This window comes from Conger conger, chromosome 10, assembly GCF_963514075.1.
Source record: "Conger conger chromosome 10, fConCon1.1, whole genome shotgun sequence".
In the NCBI taxonomy this organism is placed as follows: domain Eukaryota; kingdom Metazoa; phylum Chordata; class Actinopteri; order Anguilliformes; family Congridae; genus Conger; species Conger conger.
This window is the reverse complement of record NC_083769.1, coordinates 22050914-22065729: the sequence shown is the minus strand read 5'-3', so window position 1 is coordinate 22065729 and position 14816 is coordinate 22050914. Positions and strand designations below refer to the sequence as shown.

The following is a 14816-nucleotide window of genomic DNA, read 5'->3' as shown; positions in this document are numbered from 1 at the left end:
TCTCCCCTTGTAATTTCATAAAAAGCTGTGCTTTTATTTTTGTGCATATAGGAAAAATGTGTAAAATTCATTTGTTACACATTGTCACAGTGCATCAGAAACTGCTTAACCCCGTTTTGTAACCAATATGCATTTGAGAAACTTTGGATATGGTTTCGCTTTCTAGCTCTTAGTTTATAGGAATGCTTTGGCTGTGACTGACTGCTTCACATCAACTAGCACTGGTCTTCCATTACCAAACTCTTTGTGCTGAATCCAGAAGTTTCACTGAGGTAACTGATGCCATCCAGGCTCTTAAGATTATCGTTCATTAAACCGCATGGTCCCTTCTCCAGAGATTGGTGGTACCTACACCAAGGTAAACCCCGCAAAGAAGCGTAGCCAATCATGTCAGGCAGGGCCAGAGGAGGGGAGTGTTTCTGAGGTAGTTTTGGAAGGCGGGGTCGGACCCCCACCTCTTCAGGGCCTGCCGCTCCAGAATGGGGACTCCGCTGACGTGGCGCAGAAGGAACCAGAGGAAGAGTGGAGAGGCCACGCTGAGGTGCTGGACACCCCGCATCACAGAGGAGGCCGACAGGAAGAGCCCACACCACTGCAGGATCTCCCCCAGGTAATTGGGGTGCCGGCTATATGCCCACAGCCCGCTCTGGATGAATTTGCCCTGTTGGAGGAGAGACATTTAATGACATGAGGTAGGTTTACAAACTTACAAATTTTGAATGGCTGAAACTGAAAGTCCTGCTAAAATGGTGGACACCTACAGCATTATCGGGGTCCTGTTTAAAATTCCACTTCTGCTGATCAGCAATGGCTTCTGTGGCAAAGCCCAGCCCCCACAGGCCCCACCCCAGGTAATCCCGTGGACCCAGGGGTTCATCCCGGCGTTCACTGTTCAGAATCAGGGTGGGCAGGAGTGTCATGAACACCCACAGGGCTGAGGGGGAAGGATAGTATAGTGATTACTTCTGTGACTATAGTGGTGTGGAGTGGCCGAACTGGAGTTTGGTGTGGTTAGTACCTTGGACTGTCCAATACACAAAGAAGGTTCCGGGGCTGTCCCTGGCCTTGTCAAACCTACGGTCGTGCCCGTCCTTCATTATCCGCAGAAAGAGGTACGTGCCCAACCTGCAGGAGAAAAATGCCGTCATTTCAAAGCGATTAACTGATTGGCCCACGTCAACTACTGTAAACTTTTATTGTACGGCTCAAAGACCAGCGGGAGACCATCGGTTATCAGATGAGGACATCTATAAATCCACTGTGCTACTCAGTCTCATACAAATATGAGCCCAAGCAAGTATATGTAACCAATATATAATAATGACGCGAAGGGCCGGGTTAGATCAACTGCAAATTTGGAACTATAGTTACATTAATGTTTGTTCATTTTATAAATGGGGGATGGGGGTGGAGGTTGGGGGTAAACAGATTTATGTATTTTTTTTAACTTAATTCACTCACCGAAGTCCCCATGCTGTCACGAGTCCAGTTTGCACATTTTGCCGCACATGACCGGTTCCTCCCCACATTCGACTAAGATGGGCTAATAATATAAATGTACCGGACCCTAAAAACGTTAAATCAAGAGTTAAACACAATCTCTTAACGGCTCACTCCAATTCGAGCAAGAAATACTAAAAGCATGGCCATTGTCCAACAGAGGAAATGTAGCCTACCTGCAGCAGAACGAGGCGTGTACCAAGAAATATTTTACTCAAGAACATTCAAACCAAGTACCAAAGTTCAAGGGTAGGTTTCAAGTGCACAGATCGAACGGGTGCTCAGGTGCGAAGAAGACAATTGTATTCAATAACATTATTATGTCAACGTATCTGACTGGTTCTTTGAAAATATATATGAAATGCACATTTTGTGTCAAAAGTTGAGTTCGCAAAGGATTAATTAAGCGAGGACGTTTGGATAAGACTCAGAAGTGATACATATCTTCAATATTCTGCCAGTGCCCTCTGATGGTAAGTTTAAGACGATTTAATTGGCTGCTAGCTGAATCCATGCTTACTAGTAGCCTATAATAAATAGAGCTATGCGAGTAAATTCAACAGTAAAGAAGCCAAGCATAACGAAAATTGAACCGCTTTCTACTGTGCGCTAGCTGAGTCGCAGTTTCCTTCTCCATTGGTGACTTCATTGGTTTTATACACTCTTTCTTCTGTTATGTAGGTTACTTACTTCATACATAGTTCAATGCAATCATTTCTAGGTAACGTTAGCTATAGGCTTAGTTGGGCGACGTGTGCCAAATTGTCATTATGTAAGTTATACAGCTAGAGACGAGTTCCTTTAAAATGTGTTGCACAAGGCAGCTGATCGCTAAGCACGTTGCTATGTAACGATTATTATATTATTATTGATGACCAACTAACAACAAAATAGGCACAATATCAATGAAAAAGTGACAAAGTAGCCTACACGTAGCCCAGATTGTGGTAGGCTAGATACACTTGGGACCTGTTAGTATTATGTGATTCTCATTCTCTGAAACCTTTTTAAAAAGAGTATATTTCTAGCTCTTTCTAGCAAGATAACTTTATAGGCTAATGCCATACTACAGGCTACTGAAATAGTATGTAGGATAGTAGGTATAGCTTTCTTTTAATACTTGCATCGATTTACCTGCTAAGTCGTAAAACTTCTCAGTTTTCAAGGCGGCGGCAACAGCCCAGCCGAACCACTGGATCGCCAAATCGGTGGCAGCACATTTCACAAACGTGCTCCCCATGACAAAATCCAACATATCCTGAAAAATCAAAATATACTGTGACATCAGCACTCCGACCTCGGAGAAATCCCCGGTTAAAGGTCACTTTTCTCACAAGCGCTTCATTGTAGCGTACAGATCCGCCCCCGCAACCCGCAAGGGCTTGTTGGGGCTGTAGTTTTTCGTGGATATTATCTAAATCTGGTTTTACCTTCATTCTGCACCAGAACTTGGATTGCCTAAAAAAGTCAATGTATGGGCCATTCGAAGCACTGCTATAGTTACGTTCTTCATGTTGATCAACCTTCCCTGTGGCAATAGCGGAACCACAATCCCCAAGTAGGGGACGATAAAATGGTCTAGTGCCCCCCCCCGCTGTATGGAAATACACTTATGCCTCCTGTGGGTAAATTAGATTCTCTTTTCATGGGAGCGTTGTCATAGCTATCGCCACTAGATGGCAGTGTTCAGCCCTGAGAGCTTTAGCTAGTGTTCGATTAATGAATTTGAGGCTTAATATTTTTGGGTTAATGCGGTTAATTCACTAGCAGCATCACGGTAATTCTAAAGCCCACTTCCGATCAAAACTGTAAGAGCAGAAGATACGTGACTGGCCAGTTTATTTCTTATAGAATGTTGTTAAGTGAGTGAAATAGGCCTACTACTACTACACAGTCCAAAACGACGGTTAACAATTTACATGACTGTTTCCATAACAACGACTTGTTGAGCGGAACCGTCTCGTCAGTCTGGACTCAAAAGACTTTAATTTCGGTGACTGCAGCAGCCTGCAGATCACAAAATATGGTAGTTAGAGATCATAATTATTAGAGACCGGAGAAAAGGTTAAGACCCTTAACTTGCAGCAGGGGTAAATCATCATGCAAATTGGAGTGTTGGTTAAGGTAACTTAATATTGCTTTGAGAGTTTTCCCCGCTTCTAGCATCATTTGTGGGTGTGGTGGTGGGGGTGTCTCACGCTGTCTACTTTCAACTTTGGTATGGTATCTTTCCTCCACATGGTGGATGTCATAAATCATGCAGGCATGCACGAACACTCAAACAGAATTTCGCTAATGTGTGGAGCTGAAATCACTGTTGAAAAGATAGCAAATGTGGAACAGGTGTGTGGTGTGTCTGTATATAAGCTAAACTGGTGTTATCTCATACCCCCCCCCCCCCCCCCCTTCCATCCCCCTTTGAAAGATATAAAAAGCTGCTGCAGGTTTGTTAGAGGAAAGGGTGAAAAAGAGGAAGCGATGGCAGAGGGTAAAGCGGACAGTAACTGTAATGGCAGCCCTGGGGGTGCTGGCGCTGGCCATTTCACCAAACGGTTCCAGAGGTCGCTCAGCCGGGCCCAGGAGAAGGTAAGCCCTGCCCTGTGTCTAGCGCAGTCATGCATCTATGTGCTATTGTTACAAAGTCAACTAGACCATATTTGAACGTGTTGCAGTCAAAATATACAATCTCTCAATGAAAAAGACACACAGACAGTTAAACAGTTATATTGACTACAGGCATCTTTCACATCACATCAGACAACATTACAGTCTTATCTAGACTGACTTCAAAAGCAAAGTACATAAATTCCCTCAATAGATTTCTAGGAGTAGCTGTAGCTACAGAAAAGGATAAGTGACAGACACCATTTCAACCAATAACACTGAAACACTGAAACAACACTGAAAGTTCTAGAATCTACTGTATTGTTAACATGGGCTATCCTGTCCATATGTTCAGCATGAAAACAAGCGCTAAGGAATGGAGTGCTCGGACAGAGGTGGGACTTCAGTTTGATCCAGGCCCCTCACGGCCCTCTGGCGTCTTCTCCTTGTTCGGTTCCTGTTGTGCCGGTTCCCTTGGCTGATGCCTCCCTTGTGATGTCATGTCAAGGCCATTTCTGTCACACGAGGAAGACAGAAAAGAGCGGGGCGGCTGTTGCCGCTAAGCCTGTGCATTTTCTGTTGATGACTGGCGCCATGGAGATCTAGAACAGTTAACATTCCTCTGTCCTGGCTATTGCTTAATAGGAAGTGTTGGCAGTGCAGTGGATGACTGCAAACAGAGCCAGTTAGTTTACGTTGTACAGGGACTGGAGAGTAGTATTTATTTGTTTATTTGGTTGTAAATCTTTGGCTGACATATAATGTTGCTGTCCAAGCTCCTCAGAGTTACTTGAAGTTTATTTTCATGCTTTAACCCACAAACACGTTGAAACTCCTAAACTAGCAGAAACTGCTGCACGTATCTATCTCGATTGAAAATGTAAAACTAAAACAGAAATAGCCTCCAGAAAGGGATCCACCTGGTCCAAATAACCTGCTCTGGGAGAGCAGCCAGTAAGTGGCGCAATAGAGGACCTCATCAGCTGTGGGATATTGTCCGCCAGTGATTCCCAAACTCGGTCCTGTGTATGCTGGTTTTGTTCCAACCCCAATTGCCATTTAATAATTTTAACAAGCTGTTAATTGGGTGCTTTTCATCTTCAGAAGGATTATTTAAACCACATTATGCCAGAAATAGCTTTGCCAGAAATGACATGAAGAATAAAATTACCATTACCATATTGTGCTTATTGCACCACCTTGAAAACAATTACATAAGAAGAGGTAACAAACAAAAGACTGAAGTTAACTAATAGGTTCATCATTAGGTCGTTAATAAATGCGTTTCATTTAATTTGTTAATCTTACCTTAAATGTATCAACACAATGCATGTTGTTTTCATTTGCTTTGCCTTTGAATTCTTCATTATCTTTCACATTTTTACATTTTAATTTTGTTGGCCAGGTGTCAACCACTTTTGATTCACCCCGGTCTTTAGTTTGATCATTTAAAAATAATTGACCACTTTTTATGCAATCTTTCTGCAAAATGTATGCATTGGTTGCAATATAGCACAATAAGCACACTATGAACCTGTGAATTGGGATGCATAGCAATCGTATCCATTGGTCATTGTAATGCTAGTGGTTGCAATAATAGTTACTGTTTATTCTGTTTATTGGTTAACTGGCAAATAAAGATGAAGCACTGATAACACACGGTTTTGTTTTTAATATCAGTAAGCCTCTCATTTGGTGGCCGAGACTGCTTGTCATCTTAAATTCACATTTAACAAACTGTGTGTAATCCAGTAATGGCAGCAGGGAGTGTGTTAGTGATTGGGAAATATGAAGGCCTGTGTTTGTGTCTCAGGCAGTGACCCGCCTGCATTCCAGCCTGTTACCTGCACTGCACGCGCAGGACTCCTGCTCCTTTCCCGCGTATGCAGTCTGTGACAGGATGCTGGTTCCATGTGCCCTCCCTCGTGTCTGAAAGCCCAGTGAATGGGAAAGCTGTGACCGTCATATGAAGCTCACTAGTCTCATAATCACATTCAGCGCTTACTGACGTCGACCAACAGCAGGGCAGAACAACCTTTATAGAGAATGCCTGTGGCTTCTGTCCTGTTTTATAGTCGTGCTCTGTTAAAAACACAGCGGAAAAAAGGGATTATTATGAAAGTTTCCATTTCCTGTCATCACCATGATTTAATTTCTGTTTATTTTTCTAGTTCGGCCCTGCTTTGGGCTTGGCTGTTTTTTTTTGGCACATTACAACCATACAAAAATAATCCAAAAACAAACTGCGCAGAAATAAACCAATAAAATATCATGGAGCCATACAGGTTTAATTTGGTGCCTTTCCCTTTAAATAACAATCTCCCTTCCAACCCCTTTGTTTCTTTATCCTATAGCCCCACCTTCATAGTGGAGAGGACAGCCCCACTCCGACCTGAGCCAATGTCAGCCTGTGAGAACACATGTTTTTCCACCCGTGAGATGCGGTGTAGGTTTCTGTGCGCTGACACTGCGGGTGCCTGCCAAAAATGCATCATCCTTTCCTCCACTCATCTCCTATCTGGAAGTATGGGGGAAGGAGATGCATAGAGGAAAGGAGGACACATTTTTTGAGTGTATCCCCTGTGTTCTTAACAGAGCACGACTATAAAACAGGACAGAAGCCACAGGCATTCTCTATAAAGGTTGTTCTGCCCTGCTGTTGGTCGACGTCAGTAAGCGCTGAATGTGATTATGAAACTAGTGAGCTTCATATGACGGTCACAGCTTTCCCATTGACTGGGCTTTCAGACACGAGGGAAGCCAAACGAGACAAACCCTACTTCACATTCGCAAACGGCACACTGGCAGAGCTTCCACAATCTGCTTCCTGTCCAAAGTCCACTTCCTGTCCCATTGGCACTTGCAGCAGGGTTTGGGACTTTTCACAAAACCAATAAAATATATATATATTTTTTGTATTGCTTTGCACCAAACTGTTTTAAAGGGCCATGTTTTGAAAACAAATGGTACTCTGAGTAAATTGAGCCAAGGCTCTATTGAATGTGTGAAACGATAAAGTTATGTAAAAGGCACACATGTACATTGCTATTTGATGCTGTTTGATGATGATTGTGTGTGTAAATGTTGGCAACTGGATGTGAATTACAGGTATTGCAGAAACTGGGGAAGAGTGCAGAGACCAAAGATGAAGAGTTTGACCTGTGTGTCCAGAATCTGGTCAAACAGCAGGTACACAAAGCTGGAATCCCCCTCTGCTCTGTAGTTTAACGACCCCTAAAACCCCTGGTACCTCTCTGTGACACACAAAGGAGAGGAAGGCCTGACGCCAGGAGCAGCCGGCCAGGTCGTATACTGTAGCAGAGGCAGAGATGCTGGGCAGCTCCATTCCAGGCTCCGCATAGTGCCAGAAACTCTGTAGATGAATCAGGAGCCCAGATGGAGTAGAATATGCCCTGTTCTCATCGTAGATTAGTACATGTTCTGTTCTGGTACATGTACATGTTCTAATAACCACAGAACAGAAAAATAAACTTGCATATGATGATGCAGTACCCAGTGAATTATGTGCCGGGCTGCACTTAACTCACAGGACAGGATGTGTCCCTGCTAACAAAGATCTTTTTTCCACAACCTTTTATAACATGAATTAGCCATTGACTAGTTTGTGGTGAGTTGTTTGTCAGGTTTTTATGTCTCAATGGCTTAAGCTGTTTGTAAAAAGTTCTCGTTCTCTCTACCCTCAGAGCGATGGGAACAGATTATTCAAAGACCTGAAAGCATTCTACCTCTCTGTGAAAGGTACACTCTTCCTTGCATAGATGGAACCGCTTGTGATAAAATTGTTTTCTGGGGACTAAGAGAGAGATGGATGAGATCTTGGAGGAAGTATTCTTGGCAGGTTTACCTGTGAAAACCACCCGCCACAATACACAGTCCCTTAAGTGTCTGCTATGTTTTAGAAGGATTTGGTGACCATTTTATGAGTTGACTGCTATCTCCTCCTAAGACCCAGTAATTTATTTTTGTCCCCTTTAGGGGACATGACTCTCTCGTCTTAATCTGAAGAACCGGAAATCTGAGTTCTGTGTAGAGGACAAAAAAAAAAAAAAAAAAAAAAAAGGCTTTTTGAAAATATTTTCACAAGAACAGGTTTTCTCTGCCTTGTCCCAGTAGGATATCTCAGTGGGTTTAGTTGGGTGTTGACTAGACTTGCATAATGAACGATGACCTATTTTATCCTAATAGATCCTCAGTTTCATTTACCTGCTGGATGCTTCCATCTTGATTGCTAAGCATAATAATTATTATTTTAGTGAAAATCCCATTACTGCTAAGAGATTGAACCCAGTCCAGGACTATCTGCTTGGGGGTTTGGTCACTGGTGAGACTGGTGTTCCTGTCCTGTTTCGCAGCGATGCGTGAGGCCGCCAAACGCCTGTCCCAAACCTTGCTGGATATCTACGAGCCTGACTGGGTAGGGGATGACGATCTGCCTGCAATCGTGGAGGTAAGTAGCTGAGGAAAGGTTTACTTCCCCCCCGGGAAGGGTTATAGGCAAGGGTTGACATAAGTGGTACACAAGTATGCAAAAACAGCAAAAAGATTAAGATCCACAGCAATTGTATGCCATAACGGTGCAGATGCCTATCTATTCTTAGGTACGCATTCCTTTAGGACATAAAATTGCCAGGCTTTTTTATGTCACCCTCTGCTTATAGGGTCTTTTCCCTGGGCCAGAAAAGGAATGTATACCATGTTGCCTTATATGTGCAGCGAGCCTCTGCATTTCTCTATTCCGTTTTGGGAATGATGTCACTTCCTCTCTCCCTGTGACCTCTCCAGGGTGAGGACCTCCTGTGGAGCGACTACGAGGAAAAGCTGGCAGACCAAGTCATTCGCACCATGGACACATATATGAGCCAGTTCCCAGACGTCAAGGTTAGACGTACGGCATATGCACACGTACATGCTACACACATGGACACAGACATACAGAGATGCACACACGTACACACATAGAAATGGACACACAGACGTACGCAAGAAATATTATGTGGCCATTACTAAAAAAACTGTGACGATGCACCACATCACTGAAAACAGTGCTCAGTAGTGTCTCTCTCCTGCCCCCTGCCCCCAGGAACGTGTGGCCAAACGGGGCAGAAAGCTGGTGGACTACGACTCCTCTCGCCACCACCTGGAGGTGGTACAAAATGCCAAGAAGAAAGACGAGGCCAAAATAGCAAAGGTAAGACACTGGGTGTGTGCCTCTCTCTGCAAGGCGTGGATTTCCCAGCTGGGAAACGGCATGTGTGCATCTTACTTTGATTAAAGTCCCACAGTGAAGCATAATTACTGTCCTGAGTGAAGTCTCAGGGGTGACTATCAGTAAATCCCTGTCACCTGTTCTCCCCAGGCCTTATTTGGCTACTGTAACAATCTTCAGTCCAATCATGTGGGAACCTTGGCATCTATAGAGAGGGCAGTTGTGTTGTCTGGTGATGAGTAATTACCAACTGTCTGTTCAGAGCAAGGAACTGAAGCTGCAGGCCTTTCATACCATGCAACACCATTCAGGCCGGCAGACACCGAGATCTGCATGATTTTTGTAAATTAAATGACATTACTATCCTTCATGTACACACAAGGCCAAACTGACCTGCCAAATCCAAAATGTTAAAAATATTAAACACTACATCAACAAAATACTAATTTAATTCTCATTGTAAAAGCTCATGGCTCCTGGAATGAGTCAAAATCCCCAAGTCTCTCTGTGTGTATTCAGGAGACATGTCTGTGCAGAATACCTAAGGGGAAAATCAGACAGAATCAGGATGATGTTACCATCTATATCACACGGATGCAAATGTAACAATATCACTGTGCTTTGTACTGCAAGCAGAAACGTAGCGCTAGCACTGTGCTTTGTACTGGAAGCAGAAATGTAGCACTAACACTGTGCTTTGTACTGCTTACACAAATGTAGCGCTAGCACTGTGCTTTGTACTGCTTACACAAATGTAGCGCAAGCACTGTGCTTTACACTGCTTACACAAATGTAGCGCTAGCACTGTGCTTTACACTGCTTACACAAATGTAGCGCTAGCACTGTGCTTTACACTGCTTACACAAACGTAGCGCTAGCACTGTGCTTTACACTGCTTACACGAATGTAGCGCTAGCACTGTGCTTTACACTGCTTACACGAATGTAGCGCTAGCACTGTGCTTTACACTGCTTACACGAATGTAGCGCTAGCACTGTGCTTTACACTGCTTACACGAATGTAGCGCTAGCACTGTGCTTTGTACTGCTTACACAAATGTAGCGCTAGCACCGTGCTGTGTACTGCTTACACGAATGTAGCGCTAGCACTGGGCTTTGCACTGCAAGCACAAACATAGCGCTAGCACTGTGCTTTGCAATGCAAGCACAAACACAGCGCTAGCACTGTGCTTTGTACTGCTTACACACAAACGTAGCTCTAGCACTCTGTTGTACTGCAAACACAAACCTAGTGCCATTCCTGTGCTTCTCTTTGTGCAGGCTGAGGAGGAGTTCACCTGCTACCAGAGTGTGTTTGAGGAGATAAACACAGAGCTGAGGCAGGATCTTCCAGTGCTCTACCAAAGGTGAGGTCACCCCTGCAGACTGGACAGAGACACTGATCAGGACTGCCTACATCACAACAGATATGTGCAGATATATTCAATAATAATAACAACAATATTAATCGTAATAATACTTATATTGACTTTTCATAAAACCAAAGATTCTGGGTCTTCTCAATAATTTGGATAGACTGGACAAATGTGAACAAGTGTGTCAGGATCAGGAGTCTGTAGCTGGACTGATAATGAACATTTGGGCATTTAGCACATGCTCTAATCAAGGGCAACTTGAAATACTGTCCAGTTCTCTTAGTACACTGTCACCTGATCATGTTTATCCGTTAACGTTCATATCTATTAAAAAATATAATGTGATAAAGAGGCAGATATTTCAATTATTTGTAAAACATGTTATACCATGATATTTGTTTTCTTACAAAAGCATCATTTAACATAGTGAATCCACACCACTGTTTTTGATGGCTACTGAATCTCAAGGATATCTTTCCCCTTCCCAACTCCCTGCAGTCGAATCGGATGCTATGTGACAGTCTTTGAGAACATCTCCAGCTTACAGGAAGTCTTCTACAAGGAAATGAACGCAGTGAGTAGGGTTTGTGTGCTAAGAATGTTCTCTGGAAGTTAACAAGCCTTCACCCTGGGGATTCATATAAATCTTAACAGAATCAGTCTGATCTAACTTGCTCTGCTGTGCTTGTCTGACTGACCCATTAGGGGCCATTAGGGTCCACCTGCTGTCAAATACTTCTACGTTTGTGTACGTTACACTGTGCCCCAGAAATGTGCGCCTCAGTAGCTTTGCACTGTATCCAAATGTTTCTATCTCTGATCTACTGAAATGGAAGTCTTACATAGACAGTGTGCCTTTCCGTCTCCTCGGTGACACAGACTGCTAAAGCGCTAGCTCCCTATGCAGCGAAACTCCCCTTGGGCAGGATCCTGCCAGCTGTGCCACTGAGTTTCACAAGGCAACATGTAACTTGCCACTCTGGGTGACTGGGTATCTACAGTGAGATAACACCAGCTGCATAAACTGTTGTCCCTTAGCTCAGTGGTGGACTGCAGAGCAAAATGAAGCATTGGCTCATACAGCTCTTTCAAATTGACATGATTTTGCGGCAATGAGATTGGACTGTAATTCTGACTGGGAATTGTACATCAGGGATAATGATCAGTTACCAAACGGTTACAGAGGGTGAGGATCAGCTCCTATGTGCTTTTCGGTGCGTGTTGCTGAGTCTGCTGTCATTTCTTTCAGTTCAACAGTGACCTCCATTGCATGATGAAGAGCTTGGAGACTCAGCACTCCGACAAGGTGTTCATCATCAAAGGATTACAACGGTACCTTTTTCCATTTAGGATCAGCGGTTAGACGAGTGTGAATGATATAGTGTCAAATAATTTCATTTGTATCATACATGTTGAAATGTTGGTAAGACGATTCTTATGTGGTTAAATTGTAAGAAAGCACAACTGGGGCCTGCTCATGTAATCATGTCTGTCTCTCCCCTCCTTTGTTCAGGTCGGCCTCCAAAAACATAAAAAAGAGACGATCCTTCAGGATTTCCTCTCCCTTCCAGAGTAGCACACTCTTCCCTGCTCTGGACCAGAGCTTCAGCCCCGTCCGCAAGCCCAAGGCCAGCAGCTCCAGAGAAACCCTGGAGCCCGGGACGCCAGCCAGTGAGCAAGCGGAGGGGACCCAAACTCCGCCCACTGAGGAAGCGGGGCCCGGGGCTGAGACCCTGAGCGAGAAGCCGGAAGAAGAGGAAATGGAAGAGGATGAGAAAAAGGAAGAAGATCCCACCTCTGATCAGCCGGACCAGAACTCTTCGACCAGTGCCTCTCCTTCCGCAGACCCGGATGCTGCTGAGACCCTCGTCGTGAATGGCACTCAGGAAGACCCCCCGGCACCGCTCGCAACCCCCGAGGACCCGGAGCCGAAGGGGGCGGATACGGGAGACGCCACCAGCAACTCAGGAAACTTGCAGAATGGCCCTGATGCCAACACCGAAGTCCTCAAGGTGAAAGGAAGGGAAGCCATCTTTGTGTGACTGAGGAAATGGCACTAGCATATGCAGTTTATGATGTCACAAGTAGCCCTGTTGTTCCACCAATGTCTTTCAAGCCTATGTGTGTGGGCGGAGTTTAGGGTAAATGGACCTGAAATAATTCAGTGCTCTCTATAGCCTTGTTCCCAGACAGAGCAGGGCTGGGAAATCACTCATTTTGAGCTCATCCAGCTGGTGACTTTGGATGACTTTCAGTCTGTATTCTTGTTTTCAGACATAACTGACACAATAGACAGCTGACGTGCTGTGGATCAGGAAGGCAGGATGATGAGAGTGTTTTATAGGGCTGTGAGAGGACACAGCGCTTTGTTTAGCCAGCCATTGATATGGTGATGACGGTTCATTCAGGTTTCATGACGCCTCTTTCCTGCCATATGTAGGCTAGCCATATGTGTGCAAGATTCAGGGACTCATGTTACTATGGCAATCTGCTCGAAAAAGCATTTTAAAAGCACCTTTAAAAGCAAATGTTAACCAACAAACTTAGCAAATGATGCATAGCAACCAAAACTTTATAGCACATTTCATACATATCATAACACAATTGTTACATTACTGAACTTGATTACTTGATATAGAATTATTTTACATATTATGTCATCTGATATGCTTATGTTCTACAGTACTAATAGGCCAGAATTGTTTGCTATTGCAGTGTTTTTGTTATCAAATATACCAGGAAGTAGGGTTGTAACTTTAGCCAGGGAAGATGAAGCGCAATCAAACAGCTGACAACTCCAAATATTACCCTGAATTCACTCTTTCTATTATAATATTACTCGCAACTCACTTTTTCAAAGGTGGTATGATATGGCACTAAGTGTGGTGTGATTTATCCAGATTGACTTGCCATTGCTGACAGATTGGAAGCCTGACTGCATTGATCCGTGATGTTGGTCTGTGGTTGGTCTGTGGTCAGTGACTAGACTGACAATCTGCAGCATTAGGCCTCCCCTGAACTGTGACTGCTGTGATACTGTCATATGAATGTGCGTTTTCCCTCTCTTTCTTTCTGCAATTCAGGGAGAGGTCTCGCAGGATATGGAGGAGCTGCACATCCGGGAGGAAGAGGTCAGTGTTCATTTTAAACAAGACATTTCCCTGGGGACACGATAGCTCAGTACTCTTTCACCAAAGTCTAGCTCCCATACACAGTATTGTAAAAAATTGCTGTTGTACTGAGCTATTTTGTAGATGCAAAGATTAACTTGTCTACAGGATGGAAAATTAGAAAGAAATGACCTTGCAGTGAGAAGTAAGATTAATGATGAATTGGCAGTTGCTCATCCTGTTGAGGTACTGTTCCAGTGTGTAGATATACCCCACAGTCGGGTCAAACCCAGACCGCACCAGTGGTAGCAGTCCCATAGGACATGGCATTGCCCAGCGAGGGAGGCAGGTGTCTGGTGATGCACCAGTGGCCTGCTGCAGTCCATCAGGCACCTGCAGTCTGCCTGTGCCAGCTGCACAGAGCACCCCACCAGTGCAGCGACTGCGACGCTCTGGGCAGCTAGCGGACCGCACAGTGAACAGAAATGGCAGGTGGTGGCACGTGCTTTGGAGGAAAGCACATGTGCCTCTGCTCTATCCTCAACTGTCACAGCAATGAGAGGAGCCTACAAACACAACTGCGCATTTCAAATTGCAAGAACAGGAAAAAAATCTGATTAAACACTGTGTTTGAAAGAGGAGCGTCACATTAAAATGCACCCTGTGTTTCTCACACCAGCCTCAGGCCAAGAGCATTGCGACTGAAGAGGAGAAGAGCCCCCTGGTCCAAGAAGTGGGTCCTGAGGACCCCAGCAGGGATGTCCCGCTGGAACAAGCCCAGGCGGTCCAGGCTCCGTGAGGGCAAAGCCTTTTCGGATGGCCTGCTCCCTTTGCCGCGGGGACTCGCACCTGTGCCGATGGAGTGAGAAAAGGAAGGAGGTGGCACCTGCGTATCACACAGCTTGCAGAAGGCCAGCCTGCTGTCTGTTCTTTCTGTGGTTGCCATGACTATCCCTGCCCTCCCTCCTAACTGAAGATGTGTGTCTGACATGCGTCCTCG

The 14816-nt window shown here is 44.6% G+C and overlaps 2 protein-coding genes across 2 annotated transcripts; one reads left to right on the top strand and one right to left on the bottom strand.

Annotated features, from left to right (window-relative positions):
- Positions 1-7: 7 nt before the first annotated feature.
- Positions 8-2802, bottom strand: si:ch211-210c8.6 (uncharacterized). Its single transcript, XM_061258597.1, has 5 exons — positions 2635-2802; positions 1462-1567; positions 1019-1125; positions 762-934; positions 8-661 (listed from the first exon to the last, which is right to left on the bottom strand). The coding sequence occupies exons 1-5, from the start codon at positions 2783-2785 to the stop codon at positions 386-388; spliced, it is 813 nt and encodes a 270-aa protein (XP_061114581.1). The 5' UTR covers positions 2786-2802; the 3' UTR covers positions 8-385.
- bin2a (bridging integrator 2a) lies at positions 1756-14615 on the top strand. Its single transcript, XM_061259074.1, has 13 exons — positions 1756-1973; positions 3926-4086; positions 7213-7293; positions 7809-7863; positions 8478-8572; positions 8908-9003; positions 9206-9313; positions 10612-10697; positions 11205-11280; positions 11956-12038; positions 12220-12718; positions 13790-13837; positions 14496-14615. Exons 2-13 carry the CDS (start codon positions 3979-3981, stop codon positions 14613-14615), a joined length of 1455 nt encoding a protein of 484 aa, XP_061115058.1. The 5' UTR covers positions 1756-1973; positions 3926-3978.
- The last annotated feature ends 201 nt before the right edge of the window (positions 14616-14816 follow it).

Excerpts from the sequence above, each read along its gene's own strand:
- si:ch211-210c8.6 (XM_061258597.1), bottom strand. The coding sequence starts at position 2,785 with ATGTCACAGTATATTTTGATTTTTCAGGATATGTTGGATTTTGTCATG. Across the intron at positions 1,126-1,461 it reads GTGACAGCATGGGGACTTCG|GTTGGGCACGTACCTCTTTC; the intron begins GTGAGTGAATTA and ends TTTCTCCTGCAG. Across the intron at positions 662-761 it reads AACAGGACCCCGATAATGCT|GGCAAATTCATCCAGAGCGG; the intron begins GTAGGTGTCCAC and ends CTCCTCCAACAG.
- bin2a (XM_061259074.1), top strand. The coding sequence starts at position 3,979 with ATGGCAGAGGGTAAAGCGGACAGTAACTGTAATGGCAGCCCTGGGGGT. Across the intron at positions 8,573-8,907 it reads ATCTGCCTGCAATCGTGGAG|GGTGAGGACCTCCTGTGGAG; the intron begins GTAAGTAGCTGA and ends TGACCTCTCCAG. Across the intron at positions 13,838-14,495 it reads TGCACATCCGGGAGGAAGAG|CCTCAGGCCAAGAGCATTGC; the intron begins GTCAGTGTTCAT and ends TTCTCACACCAG.